At 44.4% G+C, this 23,183-nt stretch overlaps 1 protein-coding gene across 5 annotated transcripts in view; it reads left to right on the plus strand.

Moving 5' to 3' along the window:
* Positions 1-23,183, plus strand: part of LOC117899534 (sodium-coupled monocarboxylate transporter 1) — a 33,899-nt gene that overhangs the window by 7,047 nt on the left and 3,669 nt on the right. The window contains exons 1-3 of one of the 5 annotated variants that reach the window (XM_034809605.1): positions 8,439-8,558; positions 18,041-18,288; positions 18,352-18,499. In XM_034809605.1, the coding sequence (XP_034665496.1) occupies positions 18,078-18,288; positions 18,352-18,499 (359 nt within the window). In that variant the 5' untranslated portion in view covers positions 8,439-8,558; positions 18,041-18,077. Of the gene's footprint in view, positions 1-8,438; positions 8,559-18,040; positions 18,289-18,351; positions 18,500-23,183 lie in introns of those variants that run through there. The other 4 variants (XM_034809608.1, XM_034809603.1, XM_034809604.1 and 1 more) reach the window with 4 other exon arrangements.

The raw sequence follows: 23,183 nt of genomic DNA on the forward strand, positions 1-23,183 counted from the left end.
GCGAATCCCCCAGAAATACTTAACTACAAGTCGAATGCTGTTTTCAATTTGTTCTATTTTTGGCGACCGCGACAGCGGCGGTCCCATTAAGGGTGGCATAATTTTTATTGTTCGCTGGTTTTCTGGCATACGCGGCGAATGTGGAATTTATATGTCATAGAACTCCCAGTGTGTGTGTGTGCTCGTGCTCTCTCTTCATGATAAAGCAATTTAAATTTTGCCTATGTTCGCATTAAATCACAGGAACACACACACACACACCGAATGCAAAACGTGCAGTCAAGTCGAGTACTTGCTCGGATCTGCTCCCTGTGCGACTGACGTCACGACATTACGGTGCCAGCAGCTACAACAGGAAGGGAGAACAACAACTGTACAAACAACAACAAAAACAGCAGCAAGAGCAGCTCTAGGGAACGCCTTGAAGTATGCTGCATGTACATGGCTCTGCCTTCTTCTGCACGCAACATCCTCATAAAAATTAGAGCCTCGAGTGCTGAAGCTGACGCTGCCGCTGACGCTGAAGCCGAAGCCAAAGCCAGAACTGAGCTAAGCTGAGTTGCTCTTCAAGTTGCATGCAACATCGCTATTTATGAACTCAACAAGAAGGACGTTCTTAGACCCGCCCCGCCGGGTGCAAGGGTCTGCTGAGTGTGTGTAAATGGGATGGGAATGGGAATGTGTATGGGTGCTCTCGACATGAGCCCAAAACATGCTCCATAAATCGCCACAGATACATTTTTATTCTTGTTCTTGTTCCTTTTCCTCTTTTTGATTTTGTTCTGGCCCGTATTGGCCTCAATGTGGCCTGTCGTATCCTGACCTGACCAGCTAACGAAAATATTATTATGTGCCTTTAAATGCGGAGTACAATGAACATATTGTTGGCTTTGGTACTGCCTTTGGGTCTCCTTTTAAAGCATAATTTACTGACTTCAAAAGTTTAAAGTTTAATATTTGAGTGGAGAATGTGGGAAACTATTCCAAAATAATCAAATAAAATTGGCATAGGATGTAGCAACCCCAAATATTAAATGGCAACATATATTTTGCAATTTAAAACAATCATTTATCAGCTTTAAATAGCTCGTAAAGTGTATCAAACTTTCATCTTGCAAAAGTGTTCCCATTTGTCTCTGTTGTAAATGCAGCCGGCTGGCAGGCGGGCTGGAGGGCCAGGCCAAGTCGAAATTGTTTTCATGCTCCTTGACCAAGCAACCGACCGAACAGCCAACCAGGCCATCCAAGCAACTCAGCCCTTCCAGGCCCATTTTATTTATGTCAATCTCTGGCCGCTGCTCCTTGGCCCCAGCCCAGCCCCGGTCTGATCATAAATCTCGGGGCCGAGGCCGGTGCAGGGGCCGTGGCCGGCAGTAGGCGCTGAAAGTGCATATAGCATATAAATAATGAGCGGGCGTGCAAGGGCCACGCCCTGTTCCCGGATCAGAGCTTCCTCTCTCCTTGTGGTGCAGGCATTGTTTCAGATATACACACATACATATACTCGTACATGCATATATGTATGTACATTTAATTATTTATATTATGCTTTGTTGGAAATGCCTTTTGGCCTTTGTAGTTTTATTTTTCTTTTTTCTTTTTTTGTATTCTGGATGCGGTTTTTGCTGTCGCTGTGCATTTTTATTGGTTTTTACTGTAACTATGCATTGAAACGAGCTCAAATTAATTACATTCTTAATGCGGCCATAATCCAGGCCAGTTATGCTCCACTAAAGCCAGCTAAGAGTAATCCGCTTTGCATGCCTAACAATGACATGTGGTCTGGTCTATTGGAGCCACAATCCTACGAGCACATTTCCGCTCGTGAGTCAGCCGCTGACTATACTGATCACGTGTTCGAATGTTTTTTTGCGAACTAAATATTTAATGATCGTGACTGTTAATTAAATATCGAGACAGCTGCGTCTGGGCCGTCGCCTGCGTCTGGTGGATGGTGGCTGCCGGCTGGTGGCTGGGGGAAGAACCGAAAGTGCGTGTGGAGGGAACCAAATAAGTTATTTTTGCAGATACCCAAGATTGCATTGTTTATTGGTTTGGTGAATGGAAAGAACCAATTGAACACACATATTAACATGCAATATTTGCTTAAGCAAATAAAAACATCATTTTCCATTTCAATATTTGCGGCATAAAGAGGAAAAGCGAGAGAACGCCAAGCAATTTAAATTGAAACAGTCTCCCATTGTGGGAGTCATTAAAAATAATTAATAATGCACGGAAAAACCCATACAATTTCATAGACATGGAATGGAAAATTGAAACTGCGCGGTATGAGGGGAGAGTGTGTGAGATACGCTGCCATCCCGAAGGGATGTGCCCAGCTTGAGTCGCAATTAAACTCTGCAGCAATTACCAATTTTTTCCCCGCTGTTCTCTGGCCACATTTGGAACGCATTTTAATTGCTTGTCAGTGGGTTGCAGGGCCCAGCCCGGCCCAGCCCTGCAGCCAGAGATGTTGTGGAAACAGCATTTAATGTGCAGTACACCCTGCGCGTGTCACAATAAAAAAATCATTCAAGTGCAATGCCCCACTCAACTCTACTCTGCACCACATAGCACGCCCACTCATCAGCCATCAACCATCAACCAACACCCATCAAGCAAATGCATCACACGCACACAGGCCTGGCCGCACTTCGTTATCCTCGACAGTGCTTGGGGGTTTGTTTTCTGCGTTTCGGGATCTCGTGGTCAGCCGTGGAAGTACGCACAGAGAGCCAGAACTTGAGCTGCGGAAATGCCAATGACAATGGCCATGGCAATGGCAGCGCTGTCCTGCCCTGATGTCTGTGAATGCTCCAAGTGTGTGCTCTGTGCTCTGTACTCTGCTTGTTTGCCTGTCGGCCAGAAGTGCATATCTGGCCCACGAACACGAGAACTCAATTTGGTGATAAAAATAAAAACAAAAACAAAACACAATATAAAAGAATCAAGTGGAATGCATAGAGAAACTGCAGCACGCTCGTAAAAAAGAATGCAATTGAATTTCGTATTTCGTTAAAGTTTAATTACAGCTAAAGAATAATTAAAAACTTTTTATTCAGTTAAGCTCCATAAAATGAAGAAGAAATCTTCTAGTATTAATTCTAAAACCATTTCAACTACTCAATGTGAATCACAGTGGAAGAACCTTTATTCGAATATAAAAATTAAATGTTCTAGTTCTAGTTCAATAAAGTACTCAGATCATGCAACAATTTCACGGCGTAAATATTTGTATAACTACAATAAGTCGATGATTTAATATCTGTCACTTTGTCTGAATCTATTTACCTTTTAAGTGAATCAAACAGCTTTTTTATATCTGGTTCAGCATTCAGATGATTAAACATCTGTATTGGCGTTTGCTGTGTCTATCTCAACGTGTGTACATACATGTGTGCACATTTTATTATCTAGCCACTTCAGTATTCAATTAAAATAGAATTTGATTGAATGAGATTAGAGCACACGGTTTTCTTGGCCACATAAATAAAATTAGTCACCATCGGGTCGGTGAATGATCATGCAGATAATTGCTGTTTTATATGACCCGCAGAGCGGACATTTTAAATGAAAGATTTATTTAGATTCTCCAGACAACAGCCAACTGAGAATTGACAAACAATTTTCCCATTAGTCATACGAGTACGTAGCGAATCTGAAGATAACAGACGGACGGTTCTTTGATGTCTGTTCACGATAAGAACTTTTTGGGTTTGAATAAGGAAAAAATGGCCGACTACTTAATATTCGTCACGTGTGCAATCGATTCAATTATTTATAGTTGAAACCGCTAATGTCTCTTCAAGATGAGTGTTTTTATTTTCGTTTTTGATAAAGAAAAAGATGGCCGAATAATATTAGTCACGTGTGCAATAAATTCAAATATTTATAAGCGGAACCGCCAATGTTTCTTCAAGATGAGTGTGTTTGTTTCTGATATGGAAAAATATCCCCTAAAAATATTCGTTACGTGTGCAATCACTTCAATTATTTATAGTCGAAACCGCTAATGTCTCTTCAACATAAGTGTTTCTATTTTTTCGTTTTTTTTGATAAAGGAAATATGTCCAACTAATAAGCGTCACGTGTGCAATCACTGCAATCATTAAAGGCAAAACAATAACAATGTTGCTGACAATACAAAGTATCTTTTTGGGTCTGGCTATAATTTAACATTTTCTTTGATCAATTAGTTACAGCACGCAGCGCATTTCCAGTATTTCCACTGCGAGTACTTACAATAGTTGATGTGTGACATTTTACACGGGGAAACACGCAAATGACAGATGATGGCTGAAGGGTGATGGGTGATGGGTGATAGGTGATGGTGGGCCAGATACGAGTAGGACCACTCAGCGTAAATAGTTGATTGCTTATTGTGTTATCGTCGTAGATAGAGGCTGAAGGGCGGTGCAAGTCTGGGCTGGGTATTTTTAGCATCGCAATTGTCAATGTCAGGGTCTGTCGACTATTTATTTGCCGTGAGTTGTTTGTTTAAACTAATTGAAAAGATGCCCGGATGATAAGTGTGTGCTAAACAAATATATTTAATGTGGCCGACATTTTTGATTGCTTTAATTTACTCAGCTGTGCAGCCAATTCTGTTTTTCTGCTTTTTATTTCGCTTCGTAAATAATTCGGAGAACAATTTAGAGTTTGTTGGCACATACGGAAAGCAATCAAAATGTGCAATCAATTGCATTTGAGATTTGTGCTTTTGTGCCAGAATGGACTGCCTGGACTGCACCTAAAGGCATTATTTACGTTCACTACAAATAACTTCATCAATATTTGCCCGCCTCAAGTGTAACTAAATGCACAAATATGCAGTGCATTCTGCAAATATTGGCACTAAACAATATTCATTCAGTGTGCTGCACAGCTAATCGATGGTAATATTGCCAACAATTAGGTGGCAAACAACAAAAGCTGCATGAACGGCGGCTTCTCCTCCAATCCAAGCATCGAGTGGGTCCAACGGTTGGCAGCCACCGCCATTTACTGGAATTTAATTAACGGGTCTACGTAGCACAAAATTAGCATAAATCATTTAATTAAAGGTAAGAGCTGACGAGTGGAAAAGCAGAGCGGAGCCAGAGACGAGGCTGAGCAGTGTCTGAGCGGAGCATCTTGTCTGAGATTCTCCCCCGAATGTGAGGGTGTGAAAAGTGGAGACCGTTGCCTTCGCTTCTGTGTCTGTTGTTCTGAGGCGCTAACCGAATCATGTGTTAATTTTTTAATCACATTTGATAAATATTTCAAGCTGGGCCCGTGGCACAATGATGGTGGGCGGGGTTGGGTTTTTTACACTGAGAAAAATAAATGTTCTTGTATCACGCTTTGTAAAGGTTATCATACATGTCCCATGAATGGGTTCCGCTAACAATTCGATTGTCACATTTATTTTAAGCAGTCGCAAACAACTAAACCGGAAATCCACTCTCAAGATAAGATTTCCATTCTCTATTTCAAGCATCCGACTTTGATTCATCAGCACCTCAAGTGCTCAACAGTTAGAACCAATATTAAAATATTTATTGAGATTATCTAGCTAATTGTAGTTTTTTTGCAGATAATTTCGCTGCTTCCATATTTCAGAGAAACGTTTTTATACACAAGATTTCCATTTTATTTGTATGCTCTTTACCGCAACATTTTGTTTGAAGTTAATAAACGTTTTAGCTCAGCCGTAAGTTTCCAAAGATTAGACTGTTGTTCTTACTTTGCAGAATATGATCTTGATTATTCAGCTGTCTGACGTACATATTTAGTTTCTCCTAGAACCCCTAATTATTCATCTTTGCAGCTAAGCAGATACTTAATTTTGTCTGCTTGGATATTTTTCCATCCATAGATCGATGCAACTAATAATATTTTTTAGGCAACAGTTTTTTCCTCTGTGTAACGTACATTGAGGTAAATCATTTGCGTTTGGCATAGAGATTAGAGAAAGGCGTTTATATGAAAAGCTTTGTTGGCTGCTGCTTTGTCATAATTAAATTGTTTAAGTACTGACTACATTTAATTTAGCATAAAACGCTTTGTGCAAACACTTTCAATTATTATGAGTATGTGTGGGGTATGCAAATGAACAGCATCCTTCCCATTCTTGGCAGGCAAATTGTTTTTAAGCACAATTAGGTGAACCAACAGAAACAATTGCTCTCAGATAAAATTTAAGCGATTCCATCGCTGAACAACTGAGGGAAGAAAAAATAAACGCAACAGCTGCAAAAATTTAACTAAAAAAGGGAACAATGCCTCAGTTGTTATCGTTATTATGGTAAATAAATAAAAGCCGCATCAAAACTATTGTAATAAAAACGTTTTTATTCGCATTTTCACAATGAGCGCAATTGCAAATTGATTTGTGTGGTTCTGGGAAAGTTCTCCCCTCTTGAAAGAGGCGGAAAGAATAAATAATAAACACACAAAAAACGAAAACAAAACACAAACACAGAGGGAAAACAAACTGAAGAAACAACAACAAAAATGTGTGGCTATGCATCGAATATTTTTCCAAAGCTTATGAATTTTTGATAGCGATTTCCCTGCTGAATATTTAAGCCAACAGTTTTCATCAGTGGCACAATACGGGCCTGAAGTTGCTTAAATTAGCTCATATTTAATTCGGAATAAGCGCGATTTACTGTGCGATTCCAGTGACCAAATAAGTTAATATTTGCCACCAACAGTGGCATGGCCCCTGCAAATATTAACACTGTCGGATTACATCAAAGGGTTTTACACGCTCAATGCAGTTTACGGAATATTATGTGGCGAAATTCGCTCAATTTATGCCGTAATTATAACCGATTTATGCTCGTTTAATTATGATTTATGCTCAAGTGGAATGCTCTTTTTTATGTTACAATAAACATTGCGAAAACGTTTGTTTAAATGTTACATTTTTTGTTTGCTCAACGGCAATTAATCATTTTGATTTAATTCCCATAAATTCTAGAGCTTTAGGTATGTACAGCTATCCTCCATTTTAATGGAAAGTTGTTAATCAGCAAATGAAATCCGTTGATTAAAGAGAAGGCTACTGGTGGAATGAGCAGCGGATAGGGGATTATCTCCGTTTGTTCTTTTAGTGCGCTTGAAGCTTTCCTCCTGATTGGTTTTTAATAAACTACCAAAGTCATGGAAACTTTTAAAGACTTATGCTTTATGAATGCAAAAATCGTTTGGCTCAGCGTAAATTTCAATTAGTTGGCAATGCAAAGAGAGGAAACTTTTTTCGCTTGCTTTTGGGTCTTTTGTTTTTTGGGGCAATGCCGTACCCAAGCCGGCGAACCTGTAACAGCATTCGCATAAATTTTGCATATTTATAGGCACATAAACTCCCCACCTACACACCCACGGATATCAGTATATGGACATACGAACACTTGTTGTTGTATACTTGTTGAAAGGGGGTCGGGTCGTCGAGAGCACCTTTGGCAATTGCCAGGCATCGTCCCTGGCTTTGGTGTGAAAAATGAAACATAAATTAAATCTGCCACACCAACAGCCCAACAGCCCAACAGCCCCGAAGTCAACCCACAACTCTGGTCGGGCTTAGGATTCTTTAGCAGGAGGGTTTCGCCCGATCCTTATGCTCCCTTTTTACTTTATTTTATTTTATGATTTTGAGCAAATGAAAATTTATGAAGCAGATGGCACAGCCCGCTGCTGATGCAGATTCAGAGTCAAATCCTAAGCCACTCGCTAAAAATATGAACTTGAAATTTTGTGTGGTCGCAAAGTTTTTTGTGGCACACGAAAATAATGACTCATTACCCTGCCAAGTGGTGGCCATAAATAACGTTTTACATCGCAGCCATATGTATTTGCCACTGCACTGATCCCAGAAAAACGCAGCTTCAGCTCCGCATCAGCATCAATATTTCACTCCAGGGAACATCCATCATGACTGACTGCAGTCTGTCGCAGCTCCAGGGCGGTGCGGTGGCAAAGAAAGAGCTGCCGCCGGCTGCATGTCGAGTACGCAATTAATTCCAGCTACAACTAGTAATTAGTTCGGAGGAACATCCACTGCATTCGCCACAGAAATGATTTACGACTCATCCATATAGATAAGACATCAGGGCGACTGCGTCTCAGTTTTGGGAGAGCACTTCCGATTAGGCAGCAGCCAGCTGGCAGTTGGCAGCTAGCAGCTAGCAGAACTTGGTCTACGTTGAGGGTGGCATCTTCCCACCGACATTGTCGACTTATCACTCCCACTGACGCTATCCCATTATATGATTTTATTGTCTGGCAAACATTTGCGTCTAGCGTGAATTCATTTAACATTTAATACGGTAAACAAATTAGCACGTTCTGCGGAAAAATGTACCTGGCCGACTGGCTGCCTTTCCGCGTAATCTTTACTCCCGTTTGAGATACAGATAAATAAGGGCCCTGCGCCAAGGGCTGCTCACACTTCTTTCGTGAACACAGACATCGTCGGTCATTTGATTGCTGGTCAACCAAACCACTATCAAGAGCACACTAGAAAGTATTTAAAAGAAATCTACGAATACGTACGCACATTCAACATTCACGTGAGTAAAAACACAATGGCAAAACCCGCTGAAAACCATTGCTGATCGTTTAAACAGCTGTCAGTGCCTTTGACGCTGACCTACATACTCGATTCTACACAACAATTTTTGAGTTTTTAAGAATGGTTTAGTGTTTATTGTTGTTGCTGCAACCTGTCCATATTTCAGGCAAATTATTTTGCATTTCTCAGTTATCTTTAAGCTGTCGTCGTGCCAAGTACATACATCTAGCTCCATGTTTAAGCCAGTTGATTATGATTTCCATTCGAGTGTGTCGTTTACCGAGTAAGCTAAACACAACACAACAAAAGTTCGGCAAGTTCATGGGGAAAAACCTTCATTTCCCCTACCCATATTAGTGCAAGTGTTGGTTGGTTCTTCTAGTCCGGAAGAACCATGTTGTTGGCCTTCCTCACAGCACTCGGAAGTTGCCAGACAATGTTCTTAATGAGTTCTTCACAACAAGAGTAACAGCAGCAGCAGCAGCAGCAGCAGCAACTCTATGCAAATTGATTCAGTTTCAAGCAACTTCATTTGAGTTCGTTACGTATGCGGGCAGTTGGCCGACTTAAGGACCCTGCCGAAGTGTAAGCAGGCTAAGTAAGCTGCCTTAGTTATGACAAAGGACGGCATGGCCTTTCGAGAACCACCTCCCACACACAGAAACACACCCAGCAACAGCTAGTACATCTGGCTAATAAATGGTGTGGCCGCCACAGGAGCTGGCACAGGCAGAAACCTCTTGAGGTCTTACCCCACACACACACCACACCGCACCCCAACAGCTAGTCGAACACAACACCCCGAGAACAGATGTTGCTGTTGCTGTTGCTGTCAATCAAGACAAGCAACATTTTTGCGACACTGTTGCTGGACAAGCTGCTGCCAGCAGAGTTGAGTAGACTTTGTCTCTTTATACACGCTGCCTGTGGCTTCAACAAAGGGTATATGATCTTTATGTGTAAAAATGTAGCAGTGGCAAGAGACTGTTGTTGCTGTATATTTGTATTTATGCTCAATAAGCGGTGCAAGCTGAGAGCTGTAAAGAAATGCTTGCAGTCGGAGTCAGTTGATTTTTCCGCTCCTCTCTATTTCTGCGGTATACATTAATAGTTTTTGGAGAATACAAAACACTCGCTATGGATATCGATCTAGGAAACTCTACTCTTTACAGTCTTGTATATTTTTTATATTTTTATATGTAAAGATTGGGTACCCTTGTCCCAGAAAAATGGGCAACCGTTAGTCGAAGCATAATTTTTACTTGTCTGCGTTTTTTGTGTGTTTCTTCCCCTCTTCCTCTGACACTGACTCTGCCTCTTGCTCTCTTTCTCTGTTATTTCTTTGCCTCTGCCTTTGCCCCCTCTCTCTTGGTCGTGTAATTGCTGTTACACTTTGGCCAAGTTATTAAGTGATTGTTATTGTTGCTGCTGCTTGTTGTCGTTGCTGGCTGATGCAACAGCATAATCTAACGATTATGCCGGGCTTGTGGCCCTTTCAACTCTGCTAGCCAAATGTAAATTAACTCGTGTTCGAAAAAATGTTAAACTGTTGGCTCTGGCTCTTTGTTGCCTACTTTTCTGGAGCTCTGGCAAATTAATTTCGATTTTTGGGCACAGAACGAGAGCGAGATAGAGAGAGAGAGAGAGAGTGTGTGTGTTGGCTCCCAGAGCAATTTGCCAAATTGCCAATTGCAGCATGTGCCGCAAACTGTTGCAACTGGGCTAACTAATTGCGTGTAATTATGAATGCAAGCACTCCCCATGCCCCATGCCACACCATGCAATGCCCCAAATGGGCCACAAAAGATACATTTTATGCGCCTGTCTCTGGTGTGTCAGACATGGCGTATGAGTAATGGGTGTCTAGGTAACAATGCATTATCGATTTAAAGTGTCACACGACACGGCAAGTGGCATTCACACTGAAGAGCAGACAATAACTAATTGCACTCCACACGGCCAACCACCCACCCACCCAGACCAGAGCACTTGGAATATTTTCCTGTCAATTAAGCTGATAAAATGCTGCCCCAAAGAGCTGCAGAACTATGTAGAGAGGGGTGGGAGAGGTGACGAGGAGAGCGACCTTTATTTATCTGCAAATATCGTTTACATGTCATTAATTGCATATTGATAGTGTTTGTTCAATTGTTGCCCTTTGTCTCTTTTATTTGGAGTGGCTCGGTTACATGCTCCATTCATTCCTCAATCAATCAATCAGCCAATCAGTGTATCCATAGATCAATCATAAAAAGAGAGACAGCGCTACCTAATTGTTCCTCAGGCGTGTCAACACTTGCGGCCCCGCGAGTTGGCTGCAATTTGCGTCTCATGAATATTTATGCAGGATGTAATTAAATATGCTAATTACAACTGATTGTACGCACAATCATTTGAAATTATAATTCCGCGCGTAGCCAGTTGACTTGCCCCTCTTGGCGCAGCAGCAGCCAACGGCAAGGACAACAGGGACAACCGGGACAATCCAGAAGGATAACACGCACTCTGAAACTGACGATTTAGCATAAATTCAAATGAAATAAACACAAAAAGAGGGGGGACACAAATGAGAATTAAATCGCTGCTACACGGTACGATTTACACCGACGGGTTTTACTCTCGGTTAACTGGCCCTAGCCCCTCGGTATTTATTTTTGTTATTTACATTTTGCGTACCCAAAAAATGTTTATATTTTCCAGTGGGAAGTAACTTTCCAGCACTAAATGCCGCACATTTTTTCCACAAGAAATGTCGGTGGAAAGTGGAGCTTGTAGCAGCAAAATGCTTTAGGGGCAGTGGAACAGCAACTGTTGCCAGTAGAAAATGGCTGTGCAGCGCGATAAAACGGGAGGGGGGATAGAGAGAGAGAGAGGGAGAGGAATTAAATAAATTACATTGTTGCCAGCATAAAGTTGACGCTGCCAGCAAAACAATTTGTGCAAGCAAAATCCCTAAGCCACTCCCCCCAACAAACCAACAACCCACCCACGAATCCTGCTGGCAACATTGTCATTTGGGATAGGGGCATGAACTGACTTGCATGGATGCCACTTGCTCTTGCTAGTCACGCTGTGGAGCAGCTTGATGAGCCAGAACTAATTTTTTTGCATCCACCTAAAGTGAATTAAAGTTTTAATAACTGACATTGGCAGAGGCAGCAGCAGCGGCAGCGGCATCCGGTCACCTTCAAAGATCGACCTGCCGACGACAAGACTTGGTTTATCCAAGTTAATTGAAAATCCAAGGATGACTTTAGTTTTCCCAGTTAATTGAACAAACTTGAGCTAGCAGCTGGGAGCATGAAGCTAGAAGCAGCTCAGAGATTGCCATGGACTTGCCAATGGACTTCTCAATTAAAGCCAGCTCGTACATCAATAATTGAGCAAAATGCTGGCATATATGCTGCTCTTGTTACATAAATACGTAATTAACCAGACTGGACAAGCAACTGCACATGTCCCCGGGCAGACATAAAGGGCTTTCCAATGAGGCCGAGTCACTTAAACGAATCACCAGAACGTGGCCAATAAAGTGGGTGTGTGCCACACACACACACACACACTAGCTGAGAGATAGTAGTGGTGCAGCCATAAATATTCATTTGAGGCAACTCCATGGTGACAAAAATATATCCAAGTCTAATTTATTGTCAACAGCCTTTGTGCCAACAAAGAGCCGCAAACAAGCTTTTTAATTTCCACAATCACAGAGGAAAGAGAAAGAGAGAGACTGCGGAGGAATGTGCTAAAGGGGCAACCTGGACATGGTCGAGGCATTTCATTAGTTCAATTAGCCGGACAGGTGCTGGCTGGGTGTCAAGTGGCTGCTTTTTAAACGATGATTAGTGGCTTTTCGTTGCCCCTCTGTGTCGCACGAAATACAAGACAAATTGTAGTTTGCTTAGCCCCGTGACAGGTCACAGTGGAATGCAAATTTATTTCACTTTTTGGGACACACTCTGCTTGTCTTTGGGGAAATTACAAGAGTTAAATGTGTCAAAATCGAATTTACTTGTTTGTACTGTAAAGTGCACAGAGAAGAAGCATCATCTGATATCTGAGAGCTGGTTTGCATAGCCACAGGTGGGCAGGCAGACAAGCAGGTAATGTGCCACCAAACCGATGCCACTGGATGGGAGGGGGGGTTTGAAGATGGAAACAAGATTAACGGGCTGGGAACTGGCCAACGCTCGATTGTCGCATCCAGGGACTAACTAACCCAATTATTTGTAAAATGCGAACGGAACTCGCTGGGGACAAAGCAGCAGCAGCAGCAAGAAAGAAAAAAACAGAAACCCAAATGAAAAGAAACCGCAGTCCAGTGCTTTTGCCCCCTCCAGCAGGTGCAACACGAGTCACAGAGGAAGTGGCAAGGACACAAAGAGCCAGAAACAGAGAGAGGGATTGGGGGAGGCACATAGAAGTTTGCACAGCACGCATAATGAAAACTTTGTTAGACCACAGAAGGAGCAGAGAGTGAGAGAGAAGGAGAGCCTTCTCCTGGGGAAGCGACAGTGCAGACCGAGTGGTCCTTCATGGTGTCGAGGATGGCGACAACGTGAAATTAGTTGTGCATGCTTGCAACGCGAAACCCGAGCATTAGCCTGGTGGCGCCCCAGATACACCCTGCGGCTGCGAGGTGGGCGGTCAGTTACCATTTACCAGCGCCCGGGGTTGACCACTAAATTGGCAGGATGAAGTCGCCGCTGCAACGGCTCTCTAGCTCCTAGCTGCTGCTTCTGTCCTGCGCTGAAGCTGATCAAATTAACAGCATGTGGCAAGTGGCTGCTGCTACTGCTGCTGGCCAGTTTTAATGCCACTACACCCAACCCATTCTGGGCCGTGGCCACTTCTTCGATCCACCTCGTGGCGGCTATTTTCGTAGCATACTTTTCAGCGTCCCACAAATTGCTTAAGTCCTGGCCCAGAACACTCCGCAGGATGTGGGCAGAAAGCTGCCTAATTGTTTGACAGGACAGAACTTGTAACGCGGAAAACTTCACTTCGCGAGACAGCAACAGCAACAACACAAAAACAAGTTGCAATTGTCACTTTAGGTGGAAACTTTTCGAAAATTTACAAAGCGCGTGGAGGGTACAGTTTTTTCTTTCACTTTTACACAAGTCACGGCGCAAATAAATTATTAAATGTCTGCGGAAAATTATGTTTTCGAAGCGAGCGAAGCGAGACGAGGAAAATGTCAGCAGACTTCCATCCATTGCAATGGAAGGCAGCCACAGGCACAGCCCCGCCCCCTGGACACGTTATAAATGATCGCAATTGAAACTTTAACCCATTCCGAGGTCTAGTTGAAAAATTGACATTATTTTCTGTTGGCAACAACAGTCAACGGACGATAAATAAGAGCCAACTTAAGTCGGAGTATTTATTTTTCGGGCATCGTTTGATAAATGACTTTGAGCCAGAAGGCAGAAAAAGTCGGTGGCAAAGAAAGGCCACCGCACCGAACCGCACCGCACATGGGCGTGGCAGCCCCACCCCGAATGACTTTTCTCATTAAGCCTGACCCAAAGTCAGAGTCAGAGTCAGCGTCAGAGTCAGAGTTAGAGCCAAAGCGAACGTGGTCGAGAAGAAATCAAACTAAACTTTGCTCGGGTCTTGCTGTTGGTCGTCGAGGCAGCCAGAGGAGGTCGAGGGACCGGACCAGAACATGTGTAAAGCGTCGAGCGGTTAAAGCTAAACAAACAATTGCCGAATGCAATCGAGGAGTGGGTGGCCAAGATGGCATCAAAAAACAGTTGATAACAACCGTTGCATGTTGGCCCCATGGGCAGGAGGAAGTTTGCCAACCGCATGCTTCAACTTCAATTTGCTGGAAGCGTTCGAGGGGGGATGGGATAGGGGTTGGCTCCGCTTACAGTTTGACTCGTATTTCATTACTCGAACTGGTATTAAGTGGCAAACTTTTGTATTTAACAACTTTTAGCAGTCGAGCAGCAAAAATGTAGAAGATGAACCGTCCAAAGTTTCCTTGGCGAAAACCCAAACAAAGGGAAGGAAAAAAGAAACGCCCAGGAAACAAAGGGGGAAAGATAGGGGTAAAAGTACGAGTAAGTTGCAGTTTCTTGACTTAACTGCACCGTCAACGGCTGCCAAGGGGCAGTGTTCCATGTAAATGAAAGGAGACAGTTTTGCCCGCTGGTCCAGTTTGGGCCAAACAAAAGCCCAATTGGCCAAAACATACGCCGGAGTGGACAGAGTTGGTACAGCATTTTCCACTTTGCCATCATCCCATTCGAGCTTCGGGGAAGTTCGGGATGTTTCAACCAAAAAATCTGTCAAATAAAACTTTGATTGGCCCGAATCCAGTGGCAGTTCCCACCTCCCAACTGCCTGCCACGGGCCAACACTGACTTTGCCAACGCATTAATTAGCGTTTCATTCGCTGAGCTGGAGCAACTTTTATGCATGCAACTTTGTTGCCCACCGAAAAGTTCCCTGAAGTGCCACATAAATTGAGTTGCCGCAAGTTGCATATGCAACATTGTTCAAGCCCTCAAGCGTGCGGAATGTAATTTACGCTGAATAGGTAGCAGCAGCATTAGCATATCATATTATCCCAGCAAGTAGCAGATCAAATATGAACGCGTACTGCTTTAAGCCCAGTCATGCTGTGAAAAACGTTATTCATATGTCCCGCGTCACTCCACCCTAACGCCACATCCACTTCGGCCAGCAGTTGGACCCCTGCCAAAGGGCGAGGCTGCACTTTGGCCAAATTACATTTTCAATTTGTCAGCTGGCGCTGCAGACAGCAGCCAGTAGACAGACCATTAAATGGCAAATTAAGTTCAGTTTCAGTTCGGCTCCATTTTTGCATTTCCCTTCCACACCACATTTTCCCTCATTTGCCAGCAGTTTTTTTCGTGTGGCCCTCGCGGGCAAATGTGATTCTGATATGTGTTCATCATCGAACGATCTTGGCGCATTATCGTGACAGATTTTCGGGCTCTGGGCATCATCCATGTGGGAATACGTTGAATATTTCATGAGTGAGTGTCATAAAATTCCTTGGGGGGGGTGGAGTCGAGCGTTTTTCCTTCTTAATAACTTTCCGCTGCGGCTGTCAGTTACACACACACCCAGCATCAGGCAGGATTTCGGGACTTCATGTCGTCAACGGCTTGTTGTTGCTCCTTCAAGCTGCTTTATAATTTATGATTCTTGGCATCGAAGGAGGAAAGCTCCACACTCACACTCACACACACACACCGCCAACTTTTGTGTACTTTTGACAAAATAAAAAACTGCATGAATATTAACTGCAAGTGGCAGAATATGGCGGCGGCGTTACCGGAAGCAGCAGCATCATCATCCTGCCCCGCCCTGCCGTGACTCCCATCTTGGCTGGCTCCCACTTTTATTATGTGCGCCATGTGAAACTTTCAAGTGCCAAGCTTCATCTGGGTTGAGAGAGAGGCAGGGCAGGGCAGGACCACGCCCTACTTACTTATGCATACGAGTAGCTTAGGTTCTAGATTCCCTTTTGTTTTTTTTGTTGGCCAGCTTTTTAGGGCATACATTTTTGATGCAAATGTTCGCAAATTGTCGTCGCTGTCGATTGGACATTTTGTGGCCACATCCGCCAGTCTCTCACACATCAAACAATAGAGCTAGAGATGGATATGGAGCTGGCGCTGGAGATGGAGCTGATGCTGGGACATGGTTGATGGGTGATGCTGCAGGTGGCTTACTCGCATGGCTCATGGATAATTTGCTTAAGCCCAGCCCAGCAGAAAATAACATTTTGCACACAAGCTGGCACGCACAATGCCACAGACCCCTGGCAAGGACAGGTCTGGCTTTCGTTCTGGCTCCACCTTTGGCTCTCACTCCAGCTTGGCTTATCACTTGGCCGAAAGCAAAAAGATGAGAAGGTTGCTGCTGCTGTTGCTGCTGCTGCTGGTGATGCTCCTGCGACTGTCATGGGAGTGACACGGCAGCTGTGCTTTAAACAAAGCTCAGCTCGAATAAAAACAACATGACTAATAGTTTTGACAGGGAAAGGCAACACAAAGGCCAGACAGAATGTCAGATAAAAGCCAAAGCGGTGGCAAATGACAGGGAAAAGGGGACAGTGGACAGGGGATGCAGGGCGCCACTGCATGCTAAATGTTGTCAATTAGCTGGACATCTGAACGGACCCAGATGATGACCAGCGTATGACAGGGCAACCTGACACACCCTTCTAATGGGATGCGAGATGCCCAAAGGGCAAGGCAAATCTTCTCGCATAGCTGATCAATTAGTTTTAATCATGTGCGGGAATCCATCTGTGACTCATTGCACATTTATCCACTTGTTATCGAACAAAAAAATCCCATCTAAAGAAATTCCTACAATTTGTAAGAGCTTCAAAAATCAATGGCCAACATTTGTTCCAATTATTCGCAACCTTGTCTTTGAAAACTTTGCCTGACTTGACCTACCCCTGGCAACGTCGTTGGGCCCAAATCTTCTTTACGAGAGCTTCAGGTAAGAGAGCAAATCCTAAGCCGGGTTGTAACTTTGTTCTTTGTGTGTGGATTGGCCCCTGACCCGCTGGCTCAACAGTTTGGCTTTCAGCTATAAAAACACAAAGTCGCTGGCAAAGTCGCACTTAAGCTTGGCTGCTCTCCCTCTCTCTCTCTCCCTGTGACACTCTTAACTTGTGGCACACACACAAAGGTTACATGGGAAGCCCTTCCAGCCCTAGACATGCACACAAATGTCAGCGTGTGTGTTTGTGTGTGTGTGTGTGTGTGGAGGGGGCACAGTCCATAAATTTGTGCAGCGTGCAACATTTGCTTTGCTTTTCTGGGTGTTTGTGTTGTTTTAGCTGTTAAATTTGTATTGTGTTAGCGATACCCTGGATTTAGACACAAAAGACTGTCATAGATAGTCGTTACATTGATTCCACTGAATATACTGCTCAGAAATATATCTGCAACATGCTTACAAAAATTACAATGGAAACTCTTTTCGGTATCACTATTTTAAGTGCATTTGTTGGGGTCTCTCAACGCTAACCTTTCCTTCCTGCTAGTCAAGTTGTTTTGTTGCTCATTTGGTGTGGCTCCATCGCAGAGTGACAAGAGTGAAAGAGAGTGAAATGCATGTGTTATGATGGGCGCAGGCAACCGAAGCCCGCACGCCTGCGGATATGCAACAATGTTGTCAAGTTTCCAACTCGACTGTGGTGCCACGGCGCCACGGAGCCATGGAGCTACGTTGCCAGCTCCAGCTACAGCTACAGCTCTCCCTGGGCATTATGTCCACCGGGCGTGACTAACATGCACATGCTCAACTGTGCTGGAAAACGTTTTACCCAACTCACATCTCACCTACTCGTAAAAGCCCCCACCAGTACTTGCCACCCACCATCCCAGTATCCCAGTAGCCCTCTCTGGGCTTTAAGTTGGAGAGATTGTGTTTGTTTTTATCCAGTGAGCAACTTGAATTTTGATTTGTTTCTTGCAGCACCAGCACCAGCAACAGAAGCAGCAACAGCAGCAATATGGCCAAGGACCTGAGTACTATGGGCTGGGATTATCTGATGTTTGTGCTGTTCATAGCAATCACCGTGCTGGGGCCGCTCTGGACTCGCATCTTCGGCAAGAAAAAGCAGCGCAGCAAGGCCGATTATGTCTTTGCCACGGGCGGTGTATCGCTTTTCGCCGTAATGATATCGATAGCACGCGGCACCCTCGGCGTGCGATCAGTGTTGGGTGAGTGATAAATCGAATTTAGATATCGATTTGTATGAATATAATGTTCAATTTTAATGCCAGGCTATCCCAGTGAATTGTTCTATCGAGGATCGGCCATGTGGGAGATAATCTACGGCATGATGACTGCCTATCCCATTGTCTGCTTCGTATTTGTGCCCGTGTACTTCAACCTGGGCATCACCTCCGTCTATCAGTACATCGATCTCAGGTAAGTGTGTGAGGAGTGTGGAGTGGAGTGGCTGTCCCAGTGGAGTGGGCGCCCCGTCGTTTAATTAGCACGAAGCGAGGCGACAGCAACAGGAAAATTGTTATTTAAACATTCATTTTAATTTCGCAAAATGCGTCGCAACGCTGTCCAGGCCCTCGCCTCCTCCCCTTTATCGCCGAAGCGCACACAATTTTATTCTTCATTAAGAAGGCCAAATGAAACTGAACAGAGACACGGGGCAAGGGCTCAAGCTCAAGCTCAAGCTCAGGCACAGGCCACTGTCACTGGGATTTTGCTCCTGACTAGGGGTTTCTGACTGTCTGACGCTTCTGCTCCAGGCACAAGTTGCTGCGTTGCTAAATAAATTTGAATTACATTTAAAAAAAAAAAGAACAGACGAAAGAAAAAGTAGAAACAGAAACAGAAAGTAGCAACAACAATGAGGAGACAACAAATGGCCAAACAAAAGACGCGGAGGCAGAGAAAATAATCTATAGATTTGTCCGTGGCACGGCTAGAACTTGGAAATTGGACTGAGACTGTGACTGTGACTCTGTCTCGGACACGATGCTATCGCCCAGTTGTCGTCAGTTTGTCGTGCCCAGAGAGCTCTTCTTTCGCCTCCTCCTTCTGTCGCAAGTTGTCGCATCGTGGGCCTAATTGTTTTTTAAGTTCGAAATTAGTTAACAAATTTGTTATCAAATGTTTTGCAGTTTCGACAACAGAATTCAATTAATTGCTAAAACTGACAAGACAAACAGCCACGAGGGCGGAGGCGCGCCCGTTGGTTGAGCATAATTTGATTGAAATTTAATTGGCATGTGCCGCCCCAGCCTCAGCCTCAGTCCCAGTCCCTGCCCCATCCAGGGGAGTGGCCAAAAGCGAAACGGAGCAAAAGCTGTGCAGAATTGACAAATTATTTAAATGTTTGCTTTGGCGATGAAATTGTAATTTGTAAATTAGCATGTCCAGGGCCCAGGCAGGGGCCCAAAATGAATTAATTGGCTACACTCCGGGAAAGAAAAACTACATTTGGAATATAGTTTTTATGAGTGTACTTTTTGCAGGGCAAACAAATAATTTTAAAGCTTAAATCAATGATTTACAACACTCAGAACTAATGGATGGAAGGACCCAACAAAACTGCCAAAGATGTTTCTATACTTCATCAATCTTTGTCAATTTATTCGATGCGAAAAAAAGGGAAAACATGAGGCTCAAAGGGTTGGGTTGGGTTCGGTTGGCCAAATGTTGCCACCGAAAAAGTTGTGCGTACAACATTTTGATGCCTCATTGTCGCTTGTCATCGCAACTGGCGCCCCCTCCGCGACATGTTTATGCATACAACTTCATCAAAATAGGCAGAAATCAGGCCCAGGGAGAGACTGAGACTGAGACTGAGACTGGGACTGAGGCCGATAAGTGAATATGCTACAAATTGGCAAAAGGCACTTGGCCAAACACAAAGCACAAGCAGCAGCAGACACAGAAACAGAAGGCAGAGGAAAGACAAAAGCCTTGACGTTGGCAACACGATGACAATACACAAAAAAAAACACACACACACACAGAGAGAGAAAGGGAAAGAAAAGATGGAAAGGGAAAATGTAAAAAGGAGGAAAATACAAAGCAGGCACTCGGTCGGTCTCTGAGGCTGTTGACAAATTGTATGACAATTCGTTTGTGTCATAATGTTTATAAATAGCGCGTGTTGTTGCCTGTCACTGGCATCAGGCACCAGGCAGCGCTGACAGTTGCCTCCGATCCTATCCGACTGTACTCTGTGCTCCCTCCCCCCCAAAAAACTTGCGAAACAAAAACCAAGACACACACGCACAAGGAGTCATGGATTCTCCTCACGCTTGTCAGTCGCCTGTCGCAAGTGATGTCTGCCACTCGCCAGACACACTCCTCGTGAGTGTGAGCCAGCAGGCAGCCTGGCAGAAGGCATCTCCACGACCCTTGACTCGCACACCCACTCAAGTGGCATTCAGCTCACAGAGATTTGCTATCTGGCCCCCAATCCCAATCGGGTTCAATGGTCAAGTCAAGTTTCTCTTTTGGGATAATTCTTCCTGCTTGGGGGGTGGAGTCCAGTGGCAATTACATACTCGTACATGTTAACCAAATTGATATCGCTGGATCGAACAATCGTTGGCACTTAGCAAATGGAAAAAGTGCATTTGAATTGCGTCCTGGATTATTTACGACTACAAGAGTCGGGCCCCAAAGTGCCGCACCACGGCGAACGGATGCCACGGGTGTTAGCCAAATAAAAACCCCAAAAAAACGGGGGGGAGGCACAGCGACCTCGTTGAGATGGAATGGTTTTGGGATGATGGAACGGAGTGACATGCATGCGCATAAATAAAGACGTTTTCGGTGCTGGCTACAAAGTGAGAGCTTGATTTGCAATTCAAAGACAACAAAGTTGTTTCAGAGCCACACACATCCATTCGCTCACCCTGTCCCCTGTCCCCTTGTATCAAGGAGTATGCTGGAGTAGTTTGGGCATGGCCTACAATCGCTTATCTTGCCCGACCCATCGGAGATTCGCATACCGAATGCTATATGGATTATTATGGAAGATTTCGCAGGGTATCCTTGCTCCCCAACCACGCATGGGGTACACCTTGAGTCGATTATCTGCCTCAGACTCCCTTTGATTCCTTGTTATCTCTTTTTCTCTCCTTTGTGCATGGGAATGGCGGCTGTTAACGCTTTCATGGCACTCAGGACACCCCGAATTTTAGACGGCTGATTATGTTTATTTATGCATGGCATTTAATGCAATCAAAAAGGTGACACCCACACACTCAGGCGGGGCCGTCTTCACACCTATTCAGGCTTTCGGTTTTATTGCCTTTGATTGTAAAATTAACTCGACCCGACCACAGAGTCAGTCCCTTGTGGCACAAACTCTCTCTTTGGCTCTCTAAACGGCGATTATCTGGCCAATGTACCGACCCACTCGTCATATTAAATTTGGCATTAATTTATGCCTTTGTCCCATGGCCAAAAGTGGCTTAGCGGTGGCCCTTCATGATTAATGATGGCAACACGACTGAAGGCGGACTGTGGGGAGAGGTGTGTAGGCTCTTGCTCCTATCGCTGACCTGTGCTGGTCCACCGCTTTTCACACTCCTTTCGTTTATTGTTCTGCTGGCTGGCTGGTCATTGACATTGCCCTGGGTGAGTGTGTGGTAATGGGAAGTGGGAGGTTGGAAGTGCTTTGGAATGAGCGTTCCTTGCTGGTAATTGCTTGCCCGCTGGCATTGCTGCAGCAATTATTGCATACTTTGCGGCACTTACATTTCATTTAAAGTTATTAAGCGACAATCGCCTCGCAGAACGTCTTTAATCAACTCAACAAAGTGGATTATGCTAAGAGAGAGAGATGAGGCAGAGGAGCAGCAGCAAGAGCCAAAGGGAGTTAAATCAATTAAACTAAAACAAAGGCCAGCACCAGGACAACGTTCAATCAACTGGACGGCGGTGACAGCCTCAGGTCATTACTCACACACAGAGACGGAGACAGAGAGAGAGAGGGAGCCATAAAGTACGAGCTGCAGAGGTTCTACAAAAAGAGAACTAAGAACAGAGCTGTAGACCGGGCCGAGCAAGAGCACTTATTGTGATGAACACAATGTTAACAGGCTAAATGAGAAACAAATGCCACAATCAGACAACGTAGAAAAACACTCACCGAAAAGCCCAGAGATGCAGAAGAAGCGCCACAAGCCGAAGCCGAAGCCGGAGCCGGAGCCGGAGTGAAAGGCAGTCGAAAACAATAAATCCCATAAATCATATTAAATTGACATATCAGGCCAAAATTGACCGCAAGCAAAGGCAAAGGCAACACAACACGAACAGAGCGAGACACAGAGAGAGAAGCAATATGTTGGCAGGATATTTGTGTCCTAGAATAATATTTCTTTATCAATTTCCACAACAAGTTCATCCCTAGGAAAAACAAGGAAAAACCAAAGAACACACAGCCCTCTCCCCCCTCTGAGCAGCTGTGAGACAGTGAGGAAAAATGCCTAAATAAATGTTTGGCCAACCAACCAGAAGATGGTTGGGTTCCCCCCAGGCCCCAGAGCCATGCCACGCCTATTCAATCAACACATAAGACCAACGACTGTCAGCCGCTGTGTTGGGCCAAATTGGCCAGCCAGCCAGCCAGCCAGCCAGCCAGCCAGGCTTTTATCATCCATCCATCCCTCTGTGGGATTTTCAGATTGCTTTCCTCTTTGTGTCACAATTAAAATGTATGTGTGGATCGAGCATACGGCGTGCGGCCATGTCATGTAAACCGCTTAAAGTCCGCTCGCAGAAGAGCCTCCATCCGGAGTACACGTAGTACACGGCTGCAGCCCCATTAAGTCAAATGGGTAAATATATGTTAAGCCCGAGTAATGCAAAGGCCAAAGTACACATGTCGATACAATCGATGATTGTTTATTGGAAAAGTGCAACATTATTACGGCAAGCCCTTCGTCGGCCCCTGGGGCAACAACGCTTTACACTAGTCTCAACATTAAGGCGATTAAAGATAAAATCAGTTGAATGTCGCATATCTGCCCCAGGCCATGCAGCCCAAGGAGGTCATTCATCTAAATATGCATTTAGTCCCCATGCCGAACACCTGCGTCGCCAATCGCTCATGTTTAAGCATTCAGTG

The sequence above is a fragment of the Drosophila subobscura genome, chromosome O (genome assembly GCF_008121235.1).
Source record: "Drosophila subobscura isolate 14011-0131.10 chromosome O, UCBerk_Dsub_1.0, whole genome shotgun sequence".
NCBI classification, from domain to species: domain Eukaryota; kingdom Metazoa; phylum Arthropoda; class Insecta; order Diptera; family Drosophilidae; genus Drosophila; species Drosophila subobscura.